The 27,498-nt window shown below is 39.3% G+C and overlaps 2 protein-coding genes across 3 annotated transcripts in view; one reads left to right on the top strand and one right to left on the bottom strand.

The window, feature by feature from the left end:
- Window positions 1-952: 952 nt before the first annotated feature.
- LOC120724938 (mitochondrial basic amino acids transporter-like) overlaps window positions 953-27,498 on the bottom strand; it is a 74,637-nt gene continuing 48,091 nt past the window's right edge. Inside the window, exons 1-4 of one of the 2 annotated variants that reach the window (XM_040017474.1) lie at window positions 7,948-8,451; window positions 5,905-5,948; window positions 5,653-5,736; window positions 953-3,488 (exon numbers count right to left, since the gene is read on the bottom strand). In XM_040017474.1, the coding sequence (XP_039873408.1) occupies window positions 2,730-3,488; window positions 5,653-5,736; window positions 5,905-5,948; window positions 7,948-7,975 (915 nt within the window). In that variant the 5' untranslated portion in view covers window positions 7,976-8,451 and the 3' untranslated portion in view covers window positions 953-2,729. Of the gene's footprint in view, window positions 3,489-5,652; window positions 5,737-5,904; window positions 5,949-7,947; window positions 8,452-27,498 lie in introns of those variants that run through there. The other variant, XM_040017475.1, reaches the window with a different exon arrangement.
- Window positions 17,605-22,920, top strand: slc25a47a (solute carrier family 25 member 47a). The gene is made up of 6 exons (XM_040017476.1): window positions 17,605-17,759; window positions 18,308-18,351; window positions 18,433-18,504; window positions 20,827-21,006; window positions 21,115-21,379; window positions 21,663-22,920. The coding sequence occupies exons 1-6, from the start codon at window positions 17,723-17,725 to the stop codon at window positions 21,974-21,976; spliced, it is 912 nt and encodes a 303-aa protein (XP_039873410.1). The 5' UTR covers window positions 17,605-17,722; the 3' UTR covers window positions 21,977-22,920.

Raw genomic sequence — 27,498 nt, 5'->3', positions numbered from 1 at the left:
GCAGAGCTACAGACACACAAGCAGTATTGTCTGATTGTCAGGGGTCTATTATTGTAGGGTCTTTACCTTACAGTATAAAGTATCTTGAGGTGACTGTTGGTGTGAAGTAAAGATGAAAAACTGCATTAAGAAGACTGAGACAAAAGAAACAAGCAGCTATTGAAATTATTTTTATTTACCCAGTTGTATAGATCTTTATTGCCAAAATAGACAAATAGGTTCTGCATGACAAAAATATCACGTCTCAGTTTTTTTTGTGAAAATACACCAGATACCTTAAACTGATTAAAGACAGTTTAAACTTAAACGTGGTCATTCAAGGCATTGCACTGCATTATTACTTTAGAATAAAAAAAAAACATATAATATATATTTAACCAGTCACTTCAAAACAATCCTTCATTATCAGAATTATATCCTGTAAGTATTGCATCTTTCAAAGAACTGGATTAAATAAATTAAATATTTGTCATGTAATATGCTTCAGATGTACTTTGTAGCCACAGATAACAGTCGCTGTTTGAGAAGTTGAATATAGAGTTAAACAAAAGCAACTTTTGCATACATGGCAATCATGCTTTCATTCATCACCGCCACCACAACACAACACAACTCTGTTTAAGTGAAGCATCACTGAAGGATTCCCCCAAAATACTTAACTCTTAAACTCTTAAAATAAAAGACCTCCACATCAAAACAGGTGTGTTACATTCAACAAACGTGGAATTAGTGCAGCTGCAGGTAAGTAGATTGTTTTAATGCAAAACATGTTGGGTTTAATTTGCTGCCAGTGTGAGAACTTAAAAGCTTGAAAAAGCTTTGACTGGAGTCTGACAGGACTGGCAGAAAATTATCCCCTTATTGAGAAGAAAACCTCAATTTCATAGCGACATTTACATTTAAACATGAACACTGATCCAAAATTTCTTCTTTTAAATTTGTTTGCTGTTCTTCATTCAGCAAAGGATGTTACACCACCAGAGCTCAAAGGCAGTTATGGTTAAAGAAATCTGGATCTGTTTTCCCTGAAACAAGACAAAGTCAGAAGAACACCAAAGTGCAATGAATCACCTAGAGCAGGGGTGTCAAACATAAGGCCCGGGGCCTAAAATTGGCCCAGCAAAGACAGCTGGTCTCTGGATGCCTTTAGAAACTATCACGAAGGGCACACATTTTTGGATTAACTTTATTTTTTTATACCTTTTATGCCTCTCCTGCTGATAAAGACCTCCCCCACAGTCATTCATACTATACCAAAGTAGTTAAGTAATAGCTAAACAATTAAATAACAGAGAGGTTCCTGTTATAGAAATTTCAGTTAAAACAAAAAGACTTTCATTAATCAATGAAAGCTTTAGGTTTTATAAATACGCTACAGTGTGTTCACTGAGCTACCAGAATGTTTTCTGTAATTTTGCACATTTACAACTTAGAAAAACAGAGGTTCTGTTGAAATTGCACTTCTTTATTTCATATTAATATATCTCATAGATTAAATGCGCAGTTAAACAGAAAGTGGAGTGTCACTTGTCCGGCCCATTTAAGATGAAAGTAGACTGCGTGTGGCCCTCAATGTAAAATGACTTTGAGATCCCTGACTTAGAGTAAAAACAAGAAGCCACATGCCTGCAGTAACACATTCACACGTTAAACATGAATGGTCAAGAAAATAAGGAACATCCTCAATCTTGTGTTATTTGTTGGTTTCAGAAATGCAATTCTAGCAGATTTCTTTAAAGTGCCCCAGCATGAATATCTGGCCTTGAATATCAGGCACACACTTAAAATCACCTTTAAAAAGAAGATAATGACAAACAAAATAGCAAGGTTTTATACTAGACCTTTAACACAGCAGTGAGTAACAATAATAAAACTTGATATTATTTGGAAGAACACAACACCCACAGGCAAAACAATAAAACAAAAACGGCAACCACAACCTCGATTCACACCCATATGTTTTTCATTCGATCCCTGAAAAGCTGTTAGACCTGATGCTTTTTGCTTGCATCCATACTGGCATGTGCTGCACGGGCTAATCGTGCAATGGATGAGACTGAAGCTGTGATGGTTTTTGGTTTGAAAGCAGTTTAAATGTGAAAAGTTGTGCACGCTTATCACACGCTACATTGGTTCCCTGTTACTCACCCAAATATTCAGAGGATACACTTCAGGTACTTTAGCTTCCTTACACAAAGAAAAAATGTTTTATAAGGCAGGAGAAATTCTTTAGATATACATTAAAAAAAGATTCTCTGGAATATTTAAATCCAAATAAACACTGCAAATGCACTGAAGATATATGTAAATAGAGATATTAATTTCCAGTGCCTATACCATACACACAATCTAGCCATACTGTCAGGTTTGAGGCTAAGTAACAAATCCTTTTCTTTTATACAAAATAATCCAAAGGATGAGGTCATTTCAAAAGCTGTAGAATCTGTCAGCTTCTATTTCCCCCACCTTATTAGAGGTATATCAACTTCTGCATCTACAGAAGCAAACACTAAACTTAAATTATTGCTAAAAGTAAAGATGTTTTGCTCTCCTTTTTGCTCCATAGAAAATAAAAAGTGCTGATATAAAGTATAAGTATATTTGGATTCAAAACAAGGAATGGCTGATGTGATGCGAAACCAAGTGAGAGTAACAAAAAGTTTGAATATATATTTTGTTTTGCTGTATTCTTCTAAAGTGCCTGGGTTGAGGATGAGCACTGTATGCTGTCACAGGTTGGTGGGCCGGGTCTGCTCCTCTGTCTTTGTCGGGGCCGGCTCACAGTCTTTAGGCCCTCTGTCCTCACCTTGTACGTACATGAGGAAGAGGGTGACTGTAGCAAAAGTGGCAGCATTCACAGGGAAGGCTCTTAGCAGTGTGGAAGTGAGGCCTCGAGTAAACACCATGTAACCCTCTTTTCTGACACTCTGCCGGATACAGTCAGCAATGCTGCTGTACTGGTTCACACCACCCACCCCATCTGCTTGGAGTCGTGATTTGATCACATCTACGGGATAGTTGCAGACCCAAGACGTGACGCCTGCCATACCCCCAGCAAAGAGCAGTTTGGGAATCAAAAAGCGGGCATCTGGCTCACAGCCGAGGCTGCGAGTCAGCAAATCATACGACAGGAAGTAAACCCCGAAGGCAGGTGTTTCACGGACAAGTGTAGTAACCATGCCCCTGTTTACACCTCGCAGACCCTCGTGTTTGTAAATGCGTAGCAAACAGTCAAAGGAGTTCTTATACATCTTTTTATAGCCCGTCTTTACCCCTGTACCCTGCATTTGCATGCGGGTTTTGGCCAGCTCCATGGGGCAGCAGACCACAGTCTGGATGGCTCCCGCTGTAGCACCAGCAAGGAACTGGTTCCTTGGGGTGTCTTCCCCCAGCCATCGCATTGTATTTCCCTGAACACCAAACACTATAGCATTGATGAATGTAAGGCCCATGATGGGGGATCCAATGCCTTTATACAAGCCAAATACCTGTGGTAAGGGTGAAAGATAAGACATACAGTAACACATCACGATAAAATGAAATCAGGGTAAAAGATAAAAAGGGTTTTAATTAAACAGTTTCTGTTTTTTCCTTGTTACTTAATTTTAAACAGCATTAATATCCAATAATAATTTTAATAATCATTAAAAATAAAAAATAAAAAACAGGTTAACTCGCATTTTCTGTTTTCACAGAAGCCCATATATTTCAAGCTAACACTATAAATTAAAGCCTATATGTATTTTTGATAGCTTTTGCATATCCCAGACCTATAATATATTGTTCCTTCATCACAATGAGGAACTTATCTACACTTGTCATTACTTCCCTGATCTCAGTTTGAACAGCTTTTTCTCTTGAGAACCAGAAGGGTCAGAAAAAAAACACCTACATTATATCTTATAAAGTGATGGCAAAGCCATAAGTTGCTTTATCTTTCAAGGCAGTTAATTATTTTCTACATACCATTCCCTATGATAAAGCAGCCTGCAGTACCACAGTGAGACTGATAACAGGCATTTGCATAACAAATCTTACGACCATTTTATATATATTTCCAACAGTATCCTGAATCCTAAAGAAGAAAATATGATGATTTAGGGAAAATCTGTGAAGTAATTACGGGGAAAGTAAAAACATAGCACCATTCTGATGGGAAGTGTGGTTAAAATGGCCCATAAAACCAAAGCCATTTTCAGACGTGTGTGTTACCCAATGGGGCCAATGTCTCTTGCTGTGTGTTACACGTGAGAAAGTGCACCTTTGGACAATGACCCACTCTGATTCTCCTAACACTGCCTGGTGTTAGTGTAGGGATGGGTATTGATAAGATTTTCACGATTCCAATTCCATTTTCGATTCTGTTTAACAATTCGATTCTTTATCGATTCTTTTTAAAAAAGGAGAACACTAAGGTCGATTAGCTTATAACTTTGTTTTTTATCTTCTCTTTGAACAAGATAGAAATTTAGGAGTAACATGGCCTTACAAACCCAACAGTGAGATCTTAAGAGATCCACAGCCTACGGCTCTTTAACGGGGTGTCACAGGGTCCCCAGGAAAAAAAATTGTAAATGTAAAATAATAAAATAAATATTCTAAGTATAACATAAATTATTCAGTAGCAATTACACAAGACTATCCAGTAATGTCCCTGCCTACAATTAAACACATTCACTTACTGAAAATCGGGGGCATCTGCTGTGGCAAATGGGTGCAAGCCTTTTACCACAAACTTAGTCACTGCTCGGTGACATTCGTCTATCCTGGCCTGAAAGGAGACGCTACCGGTAGACTGCAGCGAGAACTGCCAGCATCTGAGCCAGACTCTGTCTGTCTCTCTCATCATGGTCACCTAAATGCACAGTAATGGCAGGTTTTGTAATAAGGCAGATCGCGCTAACATAATATGCACTGTTAGTTGATTATTTACCTGCCGCATTAATGGGAGAGGACGTGCAAACGCTACCGCTGCTGCTGGTTGAGATTCACGAGTCCGGAGCGGAATTAAAAACACGACATTCATTTAGGGTTATCACGTGTTTTGTGAGCAAATGCTTTTGCATATTCGTAGTGTTTCCTCCCTTAAATGAAATATCTACTTTGCAAGTATTGCAAGTTGCCCTGTTGTCATCCGTTCTCGTAAAGTATAACCAAACTTTTGAGCGTTTGAGCCGCTTAGGCGCCGTGTTTCCTGCCAGGTAAATGACGCTCCGCAACGTGGTGACGTCATTCGGGGCGACTGGAATCGATAAGGGAATCGTTTGCAAAAATGGCAAACAATTCCAGGGAATTGAAACAGTGGGAACCAGTTCTCAACAAGAACCGGTTTTCGATACCCATCCCTATGTTAGTGTGTGAAAAAGAATCAAGCATCACTTAAGTCTACACGTCACTTTGACTTTATTGACTTTAATCTAATAAGCAAGTTATATATATTATATAAGCTATAATATATAACCATGATCTCTGTAATCATATTATAATGCATACTAGCATTAGATTGATCTGTGAAAGCAATCTGCACGCCCTGCGATAGATTGGTAACCTGTCCAGCATGTTCCCCGCCTCTTTCCCTATGAGAGCTCAGGTAGGCTCCAACCCTGCACTGGATAATATGAAGAAAATGAACGACTAAAGAAATCCACATACCGACTCCTGACGTATGATGGACTGGAAGCAGTGGAAAGTCCCACGATATAGAGGTTTATCAGCATTCTGGACCTGCAGTCTAACCTGAAAGACAAGATGTTTAGAATGATCACCTCAACATTGGAAAACTAGAATCATGCATGTTTTACACATTATAAGCAACTGATTTCACTTTTAAAACATGCAAGGAGAGAGAGTGGGGGGGAAGAAAAAAAAATGGGAAAAAATGGCAATAACGTTGTTATTACCTACCTTTACTGTGTCAAATGGGTGTCCAACCAACACTCCAGCCGCACCTACAGACAATGAAACAATACTGGAATAATCATTTGGTTTTAATCTGGAGCAAACTGGAGCAAAAATAGGAAACCCTGAGAGAGGCACTCTCTGATTACACATGAGATATCCTGCAATTCATATGTAGCTATTCATTTATTATTCATATGTTTCTATTTAAAGCAGTCTTTATAACCCATATGGCCCACTTGACCAGTCTTTGAAGCTCAAAAACTCCTGCTGCAGTTGTGTCATTTTAGAGTCTACTGCCATCGCCTCTTCAGAGCCACTTCTATGAGCATCAACACTCTCTAAAACTTTCTTTAGCATGCCTTTGAATGTTGCGTAATCTGGGCCTGTAAAGCACATACCAATGTTGTGATGCCATCTTGAATTTTTCACCTGAGCCTATGTTGTAACACGTGCTGATTATATCTCTTGAACTGGTGACAAACATCATTACGTTTTAATATAGAAACCTTCACTAGATAACGTACCTGTACAGCAATCCAAGACGGTATCAGTAAAAAAAAAAAAAAAATTATTTATTTATTTTTTTGGGGGGGGGGGGCCTTCACAAAATATAAATAAAAACATATACTACTACATGTTCATCTATGTTTACATATATACGTTTTAAGTCAAATAACAAATGACATATCCCATCACATTTTTGCAAATACTTGCTTATTCTATGGTTTGAGGTTAAAAAAATGCAATTGAGAACCAGTTTAGCAAACATAATACTATAATAACTGTTTAGAAAACACACATGTATGTTAATCAACCATTTGTAGCACCGTGGTAAACAAACAGAGTGTACTAATCCTGCATAATCACATGCTTTGTCACTTGACCTGTTTGTAAAACGAGCCCCTGGGAGCTCAGTTCCAGTTGTAAGCTGGGAAACACACCAAAACAGACATAACACAATGATGAGCAGTCACTGACCTAAATGCAACAAGGATATTAGAAAACAAAAAAACAGTAGGAATGTGTTCATAGTTTTAGCTTTTCTTTCCAAGCTCCTTAGACTACGATGATCTGGATGACTGAGAAACTTCACAGACATGCAGATATGATCTTTTTTTTTCCAGATAAACTTGAACACAGACATTCTGAAACTGCAGTAGCAAACTTCCAATTTATTTTTAGATGGTTCACTAAACGTGGGAAAGCACATGATCTTCCACGTGACTCACTTTAAACACAACAAAAAATAGAATTGGACTGTAAAAGGTTGTGTATGGGTTGGAAACAGCCAAGCCCTTTACAGCAGGAAAGACTGGTGGTGCTTGTGTCACTGCTTGGGTGCTTTCACTTCTCACTGAGCTAAACAAGTGACACAAGGGAGCCATAAAGAAAGTTGACACAAATTTATAATTAGAATTTACTTGCAGAAAAACGACAAATGTTTCTCTGTCTTTCAAGCCTCGAAAGGTTCTGCCACACATTAATTAGTACAGAAGAAGTTAATTTAAGCTACTGAATAATAATTCTGGAACACAGTGAAGTGAGTTAACCACATCTACATCCATAAATGAACTTAATCAATCGGTGGAAGAGGCATTAATAAAATGAGGCTCAGTAATGCAGTTTCTACTTAGAAGCGAAAGCAAACTTCAGTGTCATACCATTAGTGAAAGTGAAACTACAATATTTAGTGCGTCACATAATCACACATTATGTGTGTGCATGCAAACAAACAAAAACATCATAGTAAGTTAGTTTTTTTAAATGTATATATACATTTTTTACACACGCACACACATCACAGTAGTCGTTTCTAAATACACACACAGAGATAGATAGATAGATAGATAGATGTGTGAGTGTGTGTGAGAGAGTGAGAATATATAATAATATTTTTTTAAATACGTTTTACATACACATGTTTTTATGTATGATAGTTTTTTTTAAGCTGCTCAGTGTTTTGATGGTTTGCTACCATGACAAATATCAGGAACCGCAGTGGGTATCTGACACGGTAAAAACGAACAGAAGTGATGAGTGACTTACCTCCTAAGCATCCAGCAATGAAGTCCATCAATAATATCTAAAGCACACCAATATCTTTCAACGATGTCTTTCTGTCTTTCTCAGCTTTTCCCCAAACAACCTTTACTTTAACGTTTCCGAAACGTGTACCTAAGCGTTTTATCTAGCTGATGGATCACTGCTAAATGATAATATCAGATAACGTTTATCTTAGCTACCATTAGCTAGCTTGTAACGTGCCTCTCTCTGTTACAGTCACGAATCCTGCCAATAGTATTTTCTCTCTTTGTGCTGGTAAACCTCTCCTGTTGACCTACGCGCTTTATATGAACCTTTGCGATGTTTACAGTCAATGCAGACTTCCTCCACACTGTCTGTAATTCAGAAGTTCATTATATATGTATGTCAAAGGAGCTTGCGTCACAGGAAGTTGCAGGTAACGGTAGGACCGCCCGCATAGAATTGCTATCCAGTCAGGGGAACAGACACCACCGCGTATCTTAACATTTAGAAAACAATAAATAAATAAATACACACTACAGCTTGATGCTACGGGTGATATGAAACTATATGTTTTTACTCATGTGGTATATATCGCACTTTGCACATTTTGAATGCTCTCTCGTTGAATAAAACAGAATTTCTTCTTTTAAAATGTGATAAACACGTTAAAGCGCGGTTTCCCGCATGGTAAGTTGCATCCACAGAAACTGGCAGGCGTTATCCGAGTTGGTACTAGTCAGCAAGATTTTGATTTACAGTCAATGCAGACCTCCTCCTGAATTTTGGCTAACTGGGTTTTCTGTACTACGAACGTGGTTCGCTTCTTACCGAGGTATATGGTAACTTATGTTGTGACCCAACCTGCTCCGGAGATGTTCTCCAGAAAATAGCGTCACCTGTCCTGGAAGGTCCCTCGGACCTCTCCGAGGACCAAAAGTTTTTTTTTGCTTGTGTTTCTTTTTTCTGTTTGTTTGTTTTTTAATCGCATACAAATACACATATTTGTCGCATATTTGTCTTTGTGTTTCCCCTTTGCGTTTTAGTCACAAATAATATCGATATTTAGACGCAACTTTATTCCTTATTTCGTTCTATTTGCAGCAAAACAACTTCACAACAGTAGTTGCTCTTAATATTTCATCCTAGAACAGGACTCCTACACTGTTCTTGCTGATCTCATATCAAATTTGCATACATATGAAGTTTCATTTCTGCTCTTATGTTTCATTTTTACTCTCTAAGCCTTAAATACCGCAGTCTGCAGCGAGAAGAATAAAGCTGTCAAGTTATTTTCCGTTTCGCTTTCAAATCAGCCGCAAGCGCTACGTCATTTCTTCAAATAAAGCATGTTTATTATAGAGTCTTTGCTCTGCGAATACTTTTACATGTGCAATTTGTGAAGCTGTACCTTATTAAAACTGTTGTCACGGGAATGTGCCCGTATTAATATGATTATTCAATCACATTGATTTCACGTTGTTCTGCGACAAACAGAAGGGATTTCCGCGTCTTCCTTATCAGACTCTGGGACAGTAAGCTTCAATGTTAAAATAAATCCAGTAAAAAAAAAAAAGCTTCAAAGCTCTAATGTGCAGCCCAGGGGCGTTTTTAGCCCATTCCTTGTTGACACTGGATTGCCCAATGATATTTCTTAGAAGATCTTGTTTTCTTAGAAGATTTAATGATACGATAAATAGTTATAAAGTATTTCTGTGGATATTTTTGTTGGCTCCATGCGGAGTTTCACATACTATACTGCAGTGATTCCTGAGATTAGGGACAAAACAGGTTTCAATTTTCTAAAATATATTTTTTGATTTTTCAAAATCATATTTACATATAATTGTTACACAAAGTTTTGGCTGTCTCACCATGTTTTGGTACAATCTCCCAGGTGTAACATTTTTTTTAATAATTTATGTTTTTGCTGGAGAAGTGCAAGGTTTTTGTCAACACCGTCAGACACAAAGAAATGCAAAAATATATATTTTAAATTAAGTTGTTTCAGCTATTTTGACTATTAGCAGCTTCTCTATTCTATTGTTTATGCACATATGTTTTCAAAGTAATTATACCACATTTAAAAGTAAGATTGTTTTGGCTTTTTATTATTAGAGTTACAGTCATACATATTTTGGGACTTTGTGAAAAAAAATCACAACAAGATGACATTCAGGAGTATAAATTGGTGTTTTGAAGATAAGAGTACAATGACATTGTGACTGAGCTTTAAAACGATTTTAAAAGCATACTATCTATAGGGAAGTCCTCGAAATCAGACTCTGCATGCTGGGGAGATCGCAAAGCTGTGTCGTTTTGTGTGTTCTGCCGGAGTGGCGAAAGGTGCCGGAAGCTGGGCGGGGCATTATGATGCCTGCTGTCAGTGGGCTGGGGGGAAGGCTGTGGAGTGGTGAGGGCTGTTTAAAAAAAGACCTTGCTCCCCCTTGTAAAATGTTGTAGATCCGCCACTGAGGTGGGGTAAAAAGCTGAGAGAAAACAATAAAACGAAACTAAAAATAGATGCGGCACAATGTGTCAAATTAACCATCATGTTAGATGCTGTTATAGCTGCTGCACCGTGACAACAGTATCATCAACAACTAGTAACCAGGTCTTACACTCAGAGGAGGGAAGATGAAGTTAACGTGGTAAAGAAATGGATGGAGGGACATCATTAGGAAGGGCGAGATTCGAGGATTCAGATAAAATGAATGGCAACTTCTACCATGAGTCACTAATAGCTAAAGTGTAGCTTTTAATTGTTGTCACATGCCGCTGTGCAACTAAGAACTAACCCAACAACAGCTTTACCAACCTGAAGATATTTACCTGTGTATGTTGAGCGAGCTTCACAGTATAGCGCCCCACTCTTTTTTTTAAAAGAGTTTTGGATCTCATAAAACCGAGCAGGACTGCTCCTGCGTGTGTTTTTGTCATTGTTTATCTCAGGCAAAGTCATACTTAAAACACTCTCTTATTTCTCTGACTAACCAACCCTAATCGCAAGAATCAATCACAGCCAAGATTCCATCCGTTTCAGGAAGAGAGTGACACAGAAAGAGAGTTTAGAACTTAAAATCAGTTTCAGCTGGTAAGACTGAATTTGTAAGTTCATTTTGAAAACTTCTTCCTGTGGTATATGATGACAACTACACAGATTATTCAGTTCAATTGAAATCAGTTTTATTTAAGGTAAGCTAAAGACCCTGCAATAATACAAGAAAATTCCCAACAATCAAACAGCCCTCTATGAGCAAGCACTTGGCAACAGTGGGAAGGGAAAACTCCCTTTAAACAGGAAGAAAACTCCAGTAGAACCAGGCTCAAGGAGGGGCGGGCATCTGCCGGGAGGGGAGTAAGATGGGACAAAATGCACACTGTGCAAGAGAGCCAAAGATCAATAATACCTAACAATTAAATGTAAAGTGGTGTATAAAAGCAAAGATTGAAAATGCTAATTAAAGTAGGATTCAGGATCACTGGATCCAGCCCTAACTATATGACTTATCAAAAAGGAAAGTTTTGAGCCTAATTTTAGAGAGTAGAGGGGGTGTCTCTATCACAAATCCAAACTGGGAGCCGCAGTCACAAAAGAGGGGCCTAAAAGCTGGAGGCTCTGCCTTCCATTCTAGTTTTACATATCCTAGAAACCACAAGATATGCCTTCAGTCTGAGAGCGAAGTGCTCTGTTTGGGTGATATGGTGCTATGAGGTCTTTAATACAAGACGGAGCCTGATTATTCAAGACCTTGTAAGTGAGGATTTTAAATTTTATTCTGAATTTTAAAGGGAGCCAATGAAGAGAAGCCAGTATAGGTAAAATGAACTCCAGCAATGAATATTAAAACAATAGTCCATCCTACAAGTAACGAATGCATGAACTATTTTCAGCATCACTCTGAGACACAATTGTTCTACTTTTAGAGATACAGTGCAATAGCAAGAAATCAGTCCTACATATTAGGTTAATATGCACATTGAAGGACACATCCTAGCCAAAAATAAGACATGAGTCAGAGACCATACAAAGATCATTCACTAATGCGGTTTCGAAACTGTGATGACTTATGAATTCTGAGTGAAACTCTTCCTCTGCAGATGATCAGCTAGCTGTTTTACAGCTTCTCTGTTTTTGAGGTAAAAGGAAGGAGTCCTTGAAATTTAAAATGAAGTTGAAATGTAAATGAACTTATGAAGACATGTACCCTGTGTTGAAAGGTTTCAGTTCTATTCAGTCAGAAAAACTCCAATCATTTCACGGTCACCAATTAATTCTGTCAAGTCTGCTGTGGCAGACGTGTGGAGTGGAGAGAGAGTGTGGACCCAAATGCAGACACGAGCAATGGACTGAGACTGAAAACGTGCCTTGTACTGAGGCAAAACAAAACACAAAAAAAGCTCAGGAAGACTGACAAAACCTAAACAGGGAGGAAACTACAAACAAGTATAAAGAAACTAAAAAAACCTGAGATGTGAAAACTGGACCATGGGAAATGCAGTGGGTGAAATGCAGAAAATCCAGGAACAAACAGAAGAAGACAATGGGCTTAAATACACAGAGGGATAAAGAGGGAATGAGATACAGGAGGAGAGCTGGGGATAATCACACACAACAAGTCCGGGAGGAAGCAAAACTGCAAACACTAACATAGAACGTAAAACTGTCAAAGTAAAACAGGTAACAAGAGACATTCACAAAGGCAAAGACTTGACACTGAGACCTGGAGATATGACTGGGGAGGCACAGGAGATGCACAAACATAGAGACCGGGGTGACTAGACATGAAACATGAGGGTGTCCAGGACGGATTGGGTGCCCACAAATAACACCAAATCAAATAATATAAATTAAACAACAAACACAAAACACTGGGTCATAGACCCAGTATTGTGACAGATACTAAATGTTAACATCTGAACCATCTGTCTACTGAAGAGAAATCCACTCAGTCCAGTCAGAAAGAACCTCAAAGTAAAATCTGCCAATGACATGATTTATCTCTAATACAAATCTATTTGAAATTACCAACTGAAAATAACTATCAGAATAGAATCACAGATGAGTTGAACTGCAGTTATTGTTGCCACGGTGTTATCTCCACTCACTGTCATGCTGAAAACTGAAAGGTTTTGCTGTAGCTTAAAATTGCTAAACCTCCTGTAAGCCAGTTTTTACAATAAATGAAAGCTGATGTTTGTTTTTAAATGTAAGACCCTTTGTAATGTCTACTTTTAGAAAAAAGAAAGAAATATGGAAGTGTCAGTTAAATTCACCTAAAATAACCAGCTGGAATTGTTTCTAACCTTTAACTGTGTTGTTGTTTTCATTTTAAAAACCCACAGTGGGGACTTGGTAATCAGCTGTTTGTATGTTATAGCTTCTGTGTTTTTTGCATGGCTGGATAATGGACCAAGTACAGAACGAGCAAAAGCGTTGCAGTCTGCTGGCAGTCCAGGAAGGAGCCATCTGCCAGATAAGAACTGTTGTTGATGGAGGCAGTGTACAAAGTATATGGCGCTCCTAGTCTGTGGAACATTCTTGTCTGTGCTGTTTTGTGGGCCGTGCAGAAGAAGGAAGTTGAAGAGCTGAAGTGAAACCGAATGTTAAAAACAAAGAAATTTTTCTACTGCAGCCACTGGGTACTCTTAATGCTGTACTTCTTTTGTGGTTTTCTCGTTGACCTCCGCTTTTGCTCATTTCCCATTTCTGGCCCACATATCAGATGACTAACATTCGATCAGAATTCATGGTTCACAACAGATGGTGCGTTGGCAGTCTGCTGAACAGTCTAGTTGGACCTGCTCAGATGAATCTGTTCTTACCATTATGGTAGATTGGTAACACAGATATGGGAGTGTTTTAAATGTGACTTTGCAAATGATAAACGGTGACAAAAAAACACCTGGATAGTCTTCTCCTTAAATAAACATTTGTTTTATGACATCCGTGATTATTCAAAGAAACATCCGTGTCCCCACCCAGGGATGCACACATGGTGAAAATAAAAATGAAAGCAAAACTAAAAGGAAAAAACCTGCAAAAACATTCATTAGGCCGCGAAGGCACACAAATCCAGTAGGATTAAAATGCAAAATAATCTGATTGATGTACATTCTCTATTCTTATTATCATTATTTTTATTTATCTATTTGTCTGTATATCTATCTATTTATATCTCTAGATGGATCTGCCTACATTCACACATACACAAAGTACACAGCATGTACTTGGATATGCAAGATATTGTACACATACTCTAATTACATAATTTGTAATTATGTATGTTGTTTTGTTTGTTTCAGTCTGTGCCTTGTTCCTGCCATTTGTTTTGTTGTGAGTTTGGTGTCATGTTTCACTATAAAATAAAAAAATAAACAAAAAATGTAATAAAAGAAAAGAAGTGCTTTCTGTTTATTCGTTTTAAGCAGTCAAAGCAATATATTCTCAAGAGGTGGGGTATAGGTAAAATAAGTATTGAACATATCAACAATTTTCCAAAGTGCCATTGACATGAAATTTTCACCAGATGCTGATAAAAATCCATATGATCCACACATACAAATAAATCAAACAACAGATGTCCATAAATTGATTATGTCTAATAATGAGTCACAGGGAAAAGGTATTGAACACGCTTAAAGTAATTAATTTAATACTTTGTCACAGAGCCTTTGTTGGTGATGACAGCTTAAAGACACCTCCTTATGCCTCCTTATGGAGGAACTAGTCATATGCTCCAGTGTGATTTTGGCCCATTCTTCCACGCAGTCTTCAGATCTTGAAGGTTATTTGTGCCCCTTTCATAAACTCTGAGCTTTAGTTCTTTCCATAGATTTTTAGTTGGATTCAGGTGATTGGTTGGGCCATTATGGCAGCTTTAATTTCTTTCTCCCAAAACCAACTGAGAGTTTCCTTGGTTGTGTGTTTGGGATCATTTTTTGCTGAAACGTGCACCCTCATTTCATCCTTATCCTCCTTGTAGACGGCAGCAGATTTTTATCAAGAATGTCTCGGCACATTTTTCCATTCATCCTTCCTTCAGTGATATGACACATGCCAGTGCTGCATATTGAAACACAGCCACACACCATGATATTTCTGCCTCTAGACTTCACTGTTGGTATGGTGCTTTTGGTATGACATGCAGTTCCCTTTCTTCAGCACACTTTAAACATTATTCAACATGGTTTTTCTTTAGCAATGGAGTCTTGCATTGTGAGCGTGGCACTTAAATAATTTGAAGTAATTGTACCTGCTGATTTCAGGTCTTTCTGTAGCTCTCCACATGTGGTCCTTGACTCCTGGACAACCCCACGTACACTTTGCCATCTAGACATGCACTAAAGAACATGCTGGGGGAAAAAATATGAGGAGGAGAACAAGGCCAAGACTAAGCTGGAAAACTTAGAAGGAGTAGCCTGACTATGGACACATATCTTGGAGTTATTTGCAATTATGTGCTTGACAATGCAAACGTGGCTACAGTAGTTTCAGTAGTGTTGCCCCTCCCACAAGATGACACTGCTGAAAACATTGCAGCTGCTAATGATAATCACACCCTGCCCTAGTTACACAAACACCCCCTTTCTTTACTGCATTACATAAGTTTACAGAATCAACAGTCTGAATTACCAGTCAGTGCACCTTTCCAAGATTGTATTTATATAATTCATACAAACCCTATTTACACTCAGCGCATGATTATTGAGACACCATTTTGATGTCTTGTGTTTGGCCACTAGATGTCATTGAAACAAAGCTTTCAATGATAAGATAAGATAACTCTTCATTGCACAGGTCCTTCAGGGAGTGAAGAGGATGTCCCTTGACCCTTTCAAGTGCCTTTTTGTGTGCCATGTTGCAGCTGAGAACCGTACAGAGATGCAGCATGTCAGCACACTTTCAATGAAGCAACGGTAGAAGATGATCAGCAGCTCCATCTTCAGGTACATTATGCTGAGGATTCTCAGAAAATGTAGATGCTGTTTGGCCTTCTTTAAAACCGCTGAAGTGTTTGAGATCCATTGGAGGTCTGTGTCTATGTGCACACCCAGGAATTTAAGGCTGGAAACCCTTTCCGCTCACTCTGTGTTGATGCTGATGGGCTGCAGCACGATCGTCCTCCATCTAAAGTCGACTCAGTTTTTTTTTTGTCTTGGTGGTATTGAGGTCCAAGTTGTTGTCTGCACACCAATCCGACAGCCTCTGAACCTCAACTCTGCATGCTGCCATTGTCTGGGTTGGTACTGATGCAGTGATGTGTGTACAGATTGTACAGTAGGGGACCTGGTACATAGCCTTGTGGAGAGCTGGTGTTAAGACTGAGGGCTGAGGACCCACTCTAATTCTCTGTACTGAGAGGAAATCTGTGATCAGAGTCAGAGTCCGAAGTTTTACTATCAGTCTATCCAAGAGTATCATATTAAAAGCAGAGCTAAAGTCAGCAAAGAGCAGCCTGGCGTAGCGCCCCTGTTGTTCCATGTGGGAGATGGTGGTGTGGAGCATTGTAACAATGGCGTCTTCAGTTGATCTGTTAGTTCTGTATGCAAACTTTAGTTGGCCGAGTGGGGGTGGCAGGCAGGGCATGATGTGGTGTCGGACAAGTTTCTCGTAACACTTAATTACAACAGGTGTTAGAGCAACTGGTCGGTAGTTTTTAAGGCTTGTGCGCTGCCTTAGCATCTCTGATACCTCTTTTCAGATCAGATCTGGCTGCACTGTACCGTCACCAGATCTGAAAGCAGCGTCATGTTGCTTCAGCAGGACCTAAACCTCTTTAGTTATCCAAGGTTTCTGGTGGGAATACAACCAGAGACGTTAGTCCATAGTGACACTGTCAACACTGAAGATTATGTAGCAGAGCACTGATGTAGTATGCTCCTTGAGGTCCTGGTGTTCAACAGGCAACAGTCCTGCAGCTAATGTGATGCACTTTCTGGCCAGGTTTTCAAAGTCTTTGTGGCTAAGGGGGGCTCTCCTCCTGACGGGAGTGTATGCAGGGATCAGCAGCATGGACATGTGGTCTGACAAACCTCAATGTGGTTGCTCTGTAACTTTTTTGGATGTTGCTGTAGGCTTTGTCCAGTGTGTTTTCCCTCTTGTTGCATGAATGAATGAACCTATTTTCAATACAACTGATGAAGTGGTTCAATACCGGTTCATTACTTCAATATGTACATCACAGATTCCAGATTATGACTATTATTAGAACTCAACAGTGCTCATGGAAACCTTCAGTAGTTTATAAATTCTTCTATATCTAGTGCCATCAGTATATTTTGCAACTACAACAAGGGTTGCTTCATAATTACTGATAGATTTCAGCTAGTAGCAGGACTTTCCATGCCTTTTTGCACCTCCCTTTCTTCATACGTTTAATACTTTTTCCCTGTATCATTTCTCCTTATTACATAAAACGTGAACGTCTATGCTTTGATTTGCTTGCATGTGTGGAGTTAAATAGTTATTGAACTCGCTGTACACACGCACACAATTTTATTTATAACACATGGACAGTGTCCTACATAAAAGCGAACTGGGTTTATTAAGTTCACATGACTCTTTTTGGCATTTATAAATTTATCAAACAGTGTCGCTAAGCTGAGTTTGGTCATTTTGGCTAGGTTCAGGTAAAGTCGGAAAAAACGTTTTCCCTCGTCGGCATCGGCGGTGACGTTTCACTGTTACACAAATTGACGTAACAGAGCGACAGTCAAGGTTATGTAGCGCATTCAAGAGGAAGAATGGGCTCGCATATGGCATATATTTGTCGGTCAGTCACCAAATGACAGGATGCATTTGGCTGATTTCGTGTCTGGATCATTTGCAGGTGCCGGTTTACATTAATCTATCATTTTATAAATGAATGTAAGCTAACGTTAGCTGAGGAATTTGCTAATGAGCTAGCATGATATGAATTTGGACACCCTGTATAATAACAGCATATTAGATTAATGCTAACGCATATGATGCTTTGATCGCTATGTTTTGCCGTAAATTGTTAAAATAAATGAGTCCTGTCCTCACTAGCTAAACCGTCTTCTGTCCTGGTAAATGTTACGATCGTAATACTGATATGTTAACTAGACAATTTAAAAAAAAAAGATATAACCTGACATTATCATTTTCATCATTATCCACAACAACTTTAAACTTTCCATGTCTAGCAGTTTGATTGCCACCTATGACAGAAAATGTTTACCCTGAAAAGCCTGTCAAGGTTACTTTTTTAAATTACACAAAACATCAGATCAGTAACTTTTCATTTCTGACCTTGCTGTCACCGTCCCCCATTTTTAAGTGTAGCAGTTAAAACTTATAACCTCAAACATCTATGTGTGTGCTATGTACTTGCACTATTTTCTTGTAAACAAACAGGGGCATGTGGAGTTGCAGTGGGCTACCCTCTGGACACTGTGAAGGTACGGCAAATATGTCTCAAAGCAGTACAACATACATAATTTGTTTTTGCTTTTTTTACGAGATATTCTCAATCTCTCTAGGTTCGAATACAAACACAGAAGCAGTTCACAGGTGTATATCAGTGTGTAGTGGAGACATTTTCAAAAGAAGGGGTAAGTGGAACTTCTATAGCCTAACCATAAATGCCCAGTAAAGGTGTGGGTGTGTGATCTAATTCAAGCTAATGTGACAAAATCCAGGGATTCAGGCGGACCAGCTCAGCTAATAGAATTGTGGAAAAGCAGCACATGTGACAGATCAGTTTGTTACATTAAGTGTGCACAGCTACAGCTCCAGTGTTGGTGAAAATGGAACACTATAGTTTTCAGATCATTTAAACAACATATAAAATGTATCAAATATGGGCAGCTTGGGAGCGCAGTGGTTAGCACTGTTGCCTCACACCAAGAAGGTCCTGAGTTTGACTCCAAGGTTCAAGGTTCTTTATTTGTCACATGCATAGTTATACAAGTATAACACACATTGAAATGTCGACATGTGCAAAAATGGGGGGGGGGTAGAGGAAGAACATTATATATATATATATATATAGGGGATAGAGGCTCCTCTTGAGTCTCTCTGTCTTTGCCCGGATGATGCAGAACCTTCTACCAGATTGCAGAAGTTGGAACAGTTTGTTGCCAGGATGGGACGGGTCCTTCAGTATCTGCGCTGCTCTAGTCCGGCATCTCCTGGTGTAGGTGTCTTGAAGTGGGGGGAGAGCAATCCTGCAGCAGCGTTCTGCTGTACGGATCACTCTCTGGAGAGCGTTTTGGTCCTTCACACAGCTGTTCCCAAACCACGATGTCATGTTCTGTGTGAGGATGCTCTCCACAGCGCCTGTATAGAAAATCCTGAGGATCTTTAGAGAGACCCTGAACTTCCTCAGTTGTCGTAGGTGATACAGGCGCTGCCTAGCCTTTTTGGTCTGGACCTGAATGTGGGCAGCCCATGTCAGGTCTGAGGAGATGTGGACACCAAGATACTTGAAGGACTGCACCCTCTCCACTGGAGCTCCATTGATGATAATGGGCTTGTAGTCTCTGTGCTGACTCCTTCTGAAGTCCACCACCAGCTCCTTGGTCTTGCCGACGTTCAGCTGGAGGTGGTTGTCCTGGCACCACGATGCCAGATTCTTCACTTCATCCATGTAGGCCGCCTCATCGTTGTTGGAGATGGCACCCAACACCACTGTGTTGTCAGCAAATTTCACAATGGTGTTGGAGCCATGGGTGGCCACACAGTCTGAAGTGTAGAGGGAGTAGAGCAGTGGCGAGAGGACACACCCCACTGTGGTGCTCCTGTGTTGATGGTGATGCTGTTAGAGACGCATCTACCCACCCTCACCACCTGAGTTCTGCCAGTGAGGAAGTCCAACACCCATGCACACAGACGGCTGTTGAGTCCCAGATCCCTGAGTTTGGTGAACAGTCTGCAGGGCTCTATTGTGTTAAACGCTGAACTGTAATCAACAAACAGCATTCTCACATAGTTACCCTGTTTCTTGTCCACGTGGCTGAGTGTGGTGTGCAGGACGTGGGCGATGGCATCCTCTGTGGATCTGTTGGGTCGGTAGGCGACCCATTTTCAAAACGTCTATCACTCTGTAGCATCGCCTCTTCTTTCCCACTGGGTTACGTCACCTCTTCTCAATTCAAAATGGCTTAATAATAATATAGCTGTATGTGGTGAGTATATTAGACTCCACCATCTAGCCAGGGCTTTTGTGTGTGGAGTTTGCATGTTCTCCTGTGTTCGTGTGGGTTCTCTCCAGGTAATCTTCCTCCAACAGTGCAAACTTAGTTAGTGGGGTTAGGTTAATTGATGATTTTAAATTGAATTGACTGGCTCTCTGTGCTAGCCCTGCGGCAGACTTATTCAGGGTGTACCCTGTCTCTTGCCTTGTGATAGCTGTGATAGGTTCTAGCCCCCTGTCCTAATAAGAATAAGCATGTATCTGAATGCAAGGCTAAAAACAAATTTCAGCCTTTATTTGGGAGCTTATAGCAACTTATGCTGATATGCTGTCAGGCAAGACCTTTCTAATAATATTACAATGGTATACATTCATATAAAAAAAAAAAAAAAAACTCCAGATGTTAATTGTTTACCAGCTGTAATCTTAGATCGTTCAAGATTGGAAATGTACGTTTAGCTTTCAAAACTACAACTGCTTAGTCATTTCCATTTTCTGTTTCCAAAAACGTTGCATCTGGAGAATGTAGCTTAAATATACTCACCACATACAGCTACAGAGTGATAAACGTTTTGAAAATGTGTTGCTGTGTGTAATTCAGCATTAGTTTTCTGTGTTAGCGTTTGATATTTTTATCAATAACATATAGGGGTTAAAGATTTACAAATAGCTGATTTCTGATTTTATTCATGGAGTTACGTGATCAGTGGTTTCTCTTTTTATTCTCTAATCTCATCAGGTGCATGGCTTCTTCAAAGGCATGTCCTTACCCATTGCCACAGTCTCTATGACGTCCTCGGTGGTGTTTGGCACATACCGGAACTGCTTGCAGTGTCTGAGCCAGGCACGAGGAGCTTGTTGTGGTCCAAACACCAAACTGGAAGTCTTTCTGTCTGGAATGGCCGGCGGTGTAGCTCAGGTAATGGAGATTTCAATAACGTTTTGCAGTTGTACAGATTGTTTACATCAATGCTAACATGCAACATTTTTTTTTTTGCTGAAGCTCTTGTGATCTGCCAACCAACAGGTATCAGTGATGTCTCCAGGTGACATCGTGAAAGTACGTCTGCAGTGTCAGACAGAGTCCAGGCGAGCATTAACCAAGACGCCCACGCTAAAGTACCACGGTCCAGTTCACTGCCTGCTAACCATCGTCAAACAGGAGGGACTCATGGGGCTCTACAGAGGAGCTCTTCCTATCATGTTAAGAGATGGGCCATCATATGCCACTTACTTTTTGACATATGCAACTATCTGTGAATGGTTTGCAGGTGGCAATAAGAAAAAGTTAGGTAAGTGAAGCAGGGGGCGAAAGCCTGCTATTGTTTTAAGTATGTGCAAATCTTCCTGCATACTCATCTGTGTCAGCTGTATCAACACAACCAGCAGTTGTGTGGTGAATTTTACAAGAACGATTTCTATAATTTGCTATATATACTTCTATAAAATACCTGTTTTGAATGTGGCTCCACTCCTGAAACTAATTCAAATCCCTGTAGAAAATGTTAACCTGCTCATATGAGGAGCCTAACTAGCATTTACCCGATGATAAAAGTTGTGTAATGTTTCCTCTAGATTGGTATGTTGTGATGCTGGCTGGGGGAATAGCAGGAATGGCCGGTTGGACTATAGGAACACCCATGGACGTCATCAAAGCGCGCCTTCAGATGGATGGAGCAAGGGAGACAAAGAAATATAAGGGCTTTTTCCACTGCATAGCTGAGACTGCAAGAGTGGAGGGAACTGGGGTTTTCTTCAGGAGCCTAGGCATCAATTTGCTGCGTGCATTCCCTGTAAACATGGTGGTGTTTTTTACATATGAGGTTCTGACTGGTTTTTTCCAAGCTGGAGGTGAAGGCGTTGACCCGCCTCAGTTAGGGTTAGAGTAATATTTGCCAACCTCAAGGCTGAGTGCTTGACATGTAATAGCATTCGACTGCTTTATGCATTTTTGCATTGCATTGCAATATTTTAAAAGAAAGATCATTTCATTGGCACTGTTACACTGTTACATATAATGCATACATTAGTAAGTGATACAATACATTTTTAGTGTAAAGTTTTAAGTGTCAAGCTACCAAGAGTTTTTGGCATGATCCATGTGACCACTAGATGGCCTCCCTGACCAACTTGTTACATTTTGGCCTTTGTTTTTCTGCTCTGCCTAAAAGTAAGAAAACAGTCTGCAGAGTCATTAAAGGACTTTTGTCATTGACCGTAAATTTGACTTTATTCAAGACCGTTTAGGTCTTCAGCTTAAAATGAGCCGCAGTACGCACAGTTTACAGCAATCATGTTACCTGTCCACAACCATGCCATGTATATGTTTTTAGTTAGTGCATTTTTATTTATTTTTTTGCTGTTTCCATAAATGTTACATGTGGAGAATGTGACTTAAATATGCTGAACATAAATCAGTGTATTGTTAGGCATTTTTGAACTGAATTATTTATTAATTGAATGACTTTTTAAAAATAGACTCAGGATTACATTCTGCATATCACCAAATAGGACTTTATGAGTCCTATTTAAATCTTTAAAACAAGTTATCTGTATCTATAATATAATATTGGAGCCTATCTACATTACCTCATACATTTCTGTTTTTCTCGCTTTCCCCCTTTCTTTCTCATTTCTGAAAATACAGCACAATTTAACTCCTGCTGGCTATGGTTTTATTTTGAGGTCTTGTGGGTGCACAGAAAAATCAGGGATCTTCAAACACTAGGAATGTTGCAAATTATGTATCTCCAGCAATGTGTTTGTACAGGTATTATGAGAATGTTCAATGTGCTTTCCATAATAAAGGAAGTTTGCAGAAAATTTGTTTTAAGTGTTGTGACAGTCTCCTCATTAATGCTAGTAATTCATTTCATAATTAAGTGTTAAAAGTAAGCGAAAGCAATTATTGCTCTGTCGCTCTGGTTTATTTACCTGTTCAAAATGTTGCTGAATTATTTAGTTATATATTATTTTTGGGGGGGGAAACAAAAACACAGACATATATTCTCACCTATAAGTAAAGATAAGTCTCTACAAGTGGATATTTTCCAACTACTACACTCTAACAAGACTAGATGTCATGAAACCAAAGAAATCATGCATAAATATTTAAAGATATGTACTATAAATACTGTCAGTTATAACAGGAAACAAATTCACATAACTATCCAAATTAGTAAAGTTACCATAAGTATAAAAAATTTGATTGAATTAGATTGTGGATAAATGGTTCATGTTACGTTTCTCCCACTGAAAACGCTACATCCAGATGAACAGAATCAACTTTTGGAGACATGCTGTCCAAACTGTGTCTTGCCATTAAACAAACACTCATGTACCTAAAAAAAATAAGCTGTAAATTAGCCTTTAATTTTATTTGAGGAATTATTAGAGGAAGGTTGATATTTATTACAATAATTATACATTGGCATAATTAAATTGAAACGAAATTCATGCTTGAATGGACAAAAGAATGAACTTTGCATGCAAGGCACACTAACACGGCTTTTTAAATGTCCCCAGTTACTTGACAGAGTTCAAGTTTTTCAGTATGAGCTGTTCTTGAATTGGACACATTTAGCATCTCCCAAATGATTATCTAGAGACCTATACTACCAAAATAATTGGACAGGCTTGGACATACTTTACTCAGATTGGACCAGATTGACACATGTTCTCTATTCTATTTTCAAATTGTAGGCTCTGGCATTTAAACAATGCTTACTTGCTATTATTGACCACAAAGTGTGGCATAAAAATATCCCCCAAGCTACAACCAGTCTGGCCTGTTTATACAAAGCAGGATGGAGTCATGTTTCGTGTTGTTCATGCACATTCTGACCCTATCATCCGAATCAGTGGTTGATCAGTGGTTGTTGATCAATGGTCATGAGAATTTGCATATTAATGATCAAGGAACTGATTGCTGAGCCCATTGTTTCTTCAATGGTGCTAGTTTTAGTCATTATGGAAATGTACAAAGAGCTTGGACAGAAAAGTGTCTGGACTTCTTTAAGTTGATTGAAGATGCTTCACCTCTCATCTGAGCAGCTTTATCAGTTCTAAGGTCAAATGGTGGAGACTCCAAGATTTAAGCCCTATGGGAGTCCCATAGGACCCCCTAATGATCCTCTAGTTCAATTCCCTCACAAATTGGTACAGCAGCTGCACTGCAACCAATAAATTAAGGTCTGTAGATGTTCTTGAGTTTTAGTCAGAGAAAAGGAAAAATTAAAAGCAGGCGAGAATCAAACCTTCCTACCAAGAACCCCATGTCACAGAGTTACATCCATTTCAAAAGCTTCTTGAATGCAGCTGGCATATCTTCTATTCCCTTCAAAACTGAGTTAGGGGTATAAACAACACTATTGTTTGATGAAATGATTGGCTCAGTCAGGGCGATCGTGGCTCAAGAGTTGGGAGTTCGCCTTGTAATCAGAAGGTTGCCGGTTCGGCTTGGACAGTCTCGGTCATTGTGTCCTTGGGCAAGACACTTCACCCGTTGCCTACTGGTGGTGGTCAGAGGGCCCGGTGGCGCCCGTGTCCGGCAGCCTCGCCTCTGTCAGTGCGCCCCAGGCACATTGTAGCCTGTGGCTACAATGTAGCTTGCCATCACCAGTGTGTGAATGGGTGGATGACTGGTTGTGTAAAGTGCTTTGGGGTCCTTAGGGACTTGAAAAGCACTATACAAATACAGGCCATTATCCCGCAAGTAATATCAAGTGGAATCCTGGAAGCATTTTAAGAGCTGAATGAATGACCACACCGAGCAGCCCACAGACACTATTTCTGCAATAACCCCATTAATCATTCTCTCACTCTCCTTCTCTCTCAGGGTGCTTGTTGTGTGAACTGCTAATTATTCCACATGAAGTATGTGTTAAAGTGACGGTTTCATCTGTTTTACATGTGTAAATGTGTGTGGCTCATGCGTATCCACAATGGGTGCAATAAAGGCCTATTATAAAGAACTCAACTGTAATTATTTAATTGCAGTACGAATGACAGATTTATTCAGTGAATAAAGTGAGATCACGCTGGGTGAGACCCCAGGAGTTCTGTTTTCACTTGGGCAGACCTTTGGTTTACATCCTGCAAACATGAACAAATAAAACACATACATGCTTTCCTGTTGTGAAACTGCATGCATGTATTTACAGACAAGTCATTACACTGCCTGCAAAAACCAGTCTTAAACATGATTGATAACCAGAAAAGTTCGCAGTTTCCTTTAAAAATTACCTAACATAGCAATTATGCAAAGTTATGTGTAGTTCAATGCCTTTGATCGGCAAGGGTGAAGAGTTTGGCCAAACATAAAAGAAAGTTTTCTCAGTCTATAAGCCTTTATCTCAGTTCCAAGCCAGAGTGGGGATTCATAAACCAGGCGTTTCCACAATGAGATGATTGCTAAAATTCTAGGAACTGCCTTTCGTACTGTGAAACAAGAAAACCAGTCATGTTGTCTTTGTTAGCTGCTTTTAATTAAACCAGGCATTTTCCCCTCATGCAACAACAACACAGAATTATGCAAGGATTTAAAGATCTCCTTCAGTAAAGCTAGGCTGAATGCTGAGTGACACCTTTTTCTTCTTCTTTTTGTGTTGCTATCTTTCAACAGCATTGAAGGATGCAGGCTTAGAATATGCTGACATGATTCGATTATCGTATTTGTCAGTGATTAAAGGAAGATGTTTCCAACCTGGATTTTCCATTTTTGGATGGCACAGAAGATAGCATAACTTCTTATGCACAAAGCAGAGCATGCAAAGAGAATATTGTCCTGCTGCCACTTTACTAAGCTAATCGGTGAGTTTAGTTCTAACACATGACTCGTGGCAAAGGAGAATTTCATGTATTTTAACTATATCAGAGCACATGTTATGTTTCTATGCTGAATATTCAAGGATCATAGGAGCATGGTTTGTTTTTATTACTAGAACCAAATTATTAAGCAGCAAGTTCACTTTAATAGAATAAAGTGAATTCAGAGCAATTGTTTCGAAGCAAAATCTTAGGAACTTCCAAAGGGCTGTCCAAAGTACAATGATTAATCAGCCAGTTGTGTGGGTGATTCATTAAATGATGCGTGTTCGCAAAATGTCTTGAAAGCTTCATTTTGTTGTCAGAAATGGTCCTTGGTAACTACCACTTGGGCCCCCTTTAACCAATTGCTGTTTGGGCTATTTTGGGAGCTCTGCGCTCCCCTGTTAGTGACGTGTGCTGCTGGGTAAATTTGCAGCTCCGGCGGCCTGGGCCTGCAACCTCAGATGGCATCAATCGGGAGGAAATAGAGGGGTGGGAGGGATGAGAAGAAAGGGTAAGAGCAAAGATACTAGAACGAGAGGAGGTGGACAGAAAAAACTAAAAAATACAAATACTGTGAGATGAGCCGAGGACAAGAGAGGGATGTTAAGTGAGATGCAGTTCAAAATGGAAAAAAAATACAGTACACAAGATAATTAATCAGACAGAAACACTTCGGAAAAAACTAAATTATTTTTAATTGAATCTGAGTCATTTTAAATTAAGCATTGGTGAAATTCTGTTTGCATGAAAGGGAAGAGATGAAGAACGTATTCATGAGGAAAAATCAACTGCTCTCAATTCTTGATGACTAACAAGTGTAGGGAAGAGTCGGGCGCAATGATGGAGGTGGAGGAGTGGGGGCGCTATTGTACTTCTTATTTATTTGGAAGAAAGGATATACTGAATAAATCCCCTTGATGTTCAGCGCAAATTCTGTCTTAAATCATGCCTTTCAAGATCCATTTGTGGTACTTTTGCTTTATTTCTTGCACTGGGTAGACTGGGTAATTGAAACTGCATTTAAATAATAATAATAATGGATTGGATTTATATAGCGCTTTTCAAGGCACCCAAAGCGCTTTACAATGCCACTATTCATTCACTCTCGCATTCACACACTGGTAGAATGAGAAATGAGAATGAGAAAGTTTTCACAATCCTTTTGCTAAAAAGTAGACAAGGAGAGTATTGTATATTGTTTAGCGATTTCTTTAGGTTTGAAATTGATTTTAATTCATGACAGTAGTACAACGGATACTTCCACTGGCCTTACATTAGTGTCCTGATAGTGCATCACCTTCACCATCAGATACTTTTATCTTAAAGAGGGATGAACAGCAGTCCGTAATAAACATAACCATCTAACATTTTTCTTCTTTTTTGATGCATTCTCAATCATCCAGGAAAATAAATCTAAACGTTAAATAAAAACGTTTCGTCACTTGGATGAGTGACGAAACGTTTCTCCCAGAAAACGCTACGTCCAGATGAACAGAATCAACTTTTGGAGATTTTTCTTCTTTGACTTTTCCAACAGCAATACTGGAAGCAGCTCTAGAAAGTGCATATAAATAGCAGAGAAGTTCATAGAGTAGATGAC

The sequence above is a fragment of the Simochromis diagramma genome, unplaced genomic scaffold, assembly GCF_900408965.1.
Source record: "Simochromis diagramma unplaced genomic scaffold, fSimDia1.1 OVJJ01000802.1, whole genome shotgun sequence".
Lineage (NCBI taxonomy): Eukaryota > Metazoa > Chordata > Actinopteri > Cichliformes > Cichlidae > Simochromis > Simochromis diagramma.
This window is presented reverse-complemented; position numbering and strand designations above follow the sequence as displayed.

What these genes read in the sequence shown, in the direction of transcription:
- slc25a47a (XM_040017476.1), top strand. Translation starts at nt 17,723, where the DNA reads ATGCATTTGGCTGATTTCGTGTCTGGATCATTTGCAG. An exon ending in ACCCTCTGGACACTGTGAAG is followed by an intron (nt 18,352 to 18,432) that starts GTACGGCAAATA and finishes CAATCTCTCTAG; the next exon opens with GTTCGAATACAAACACAGAA. An exon ending in TGGCCGGCGGTGTAGCTCAG is followed by an intron (nt 21,007 to 21,114) that starts GTAATGGAGATT and finishes GCCAACCAACAG; the next exon opens with GTATCAGTGATGTCTCCAGG.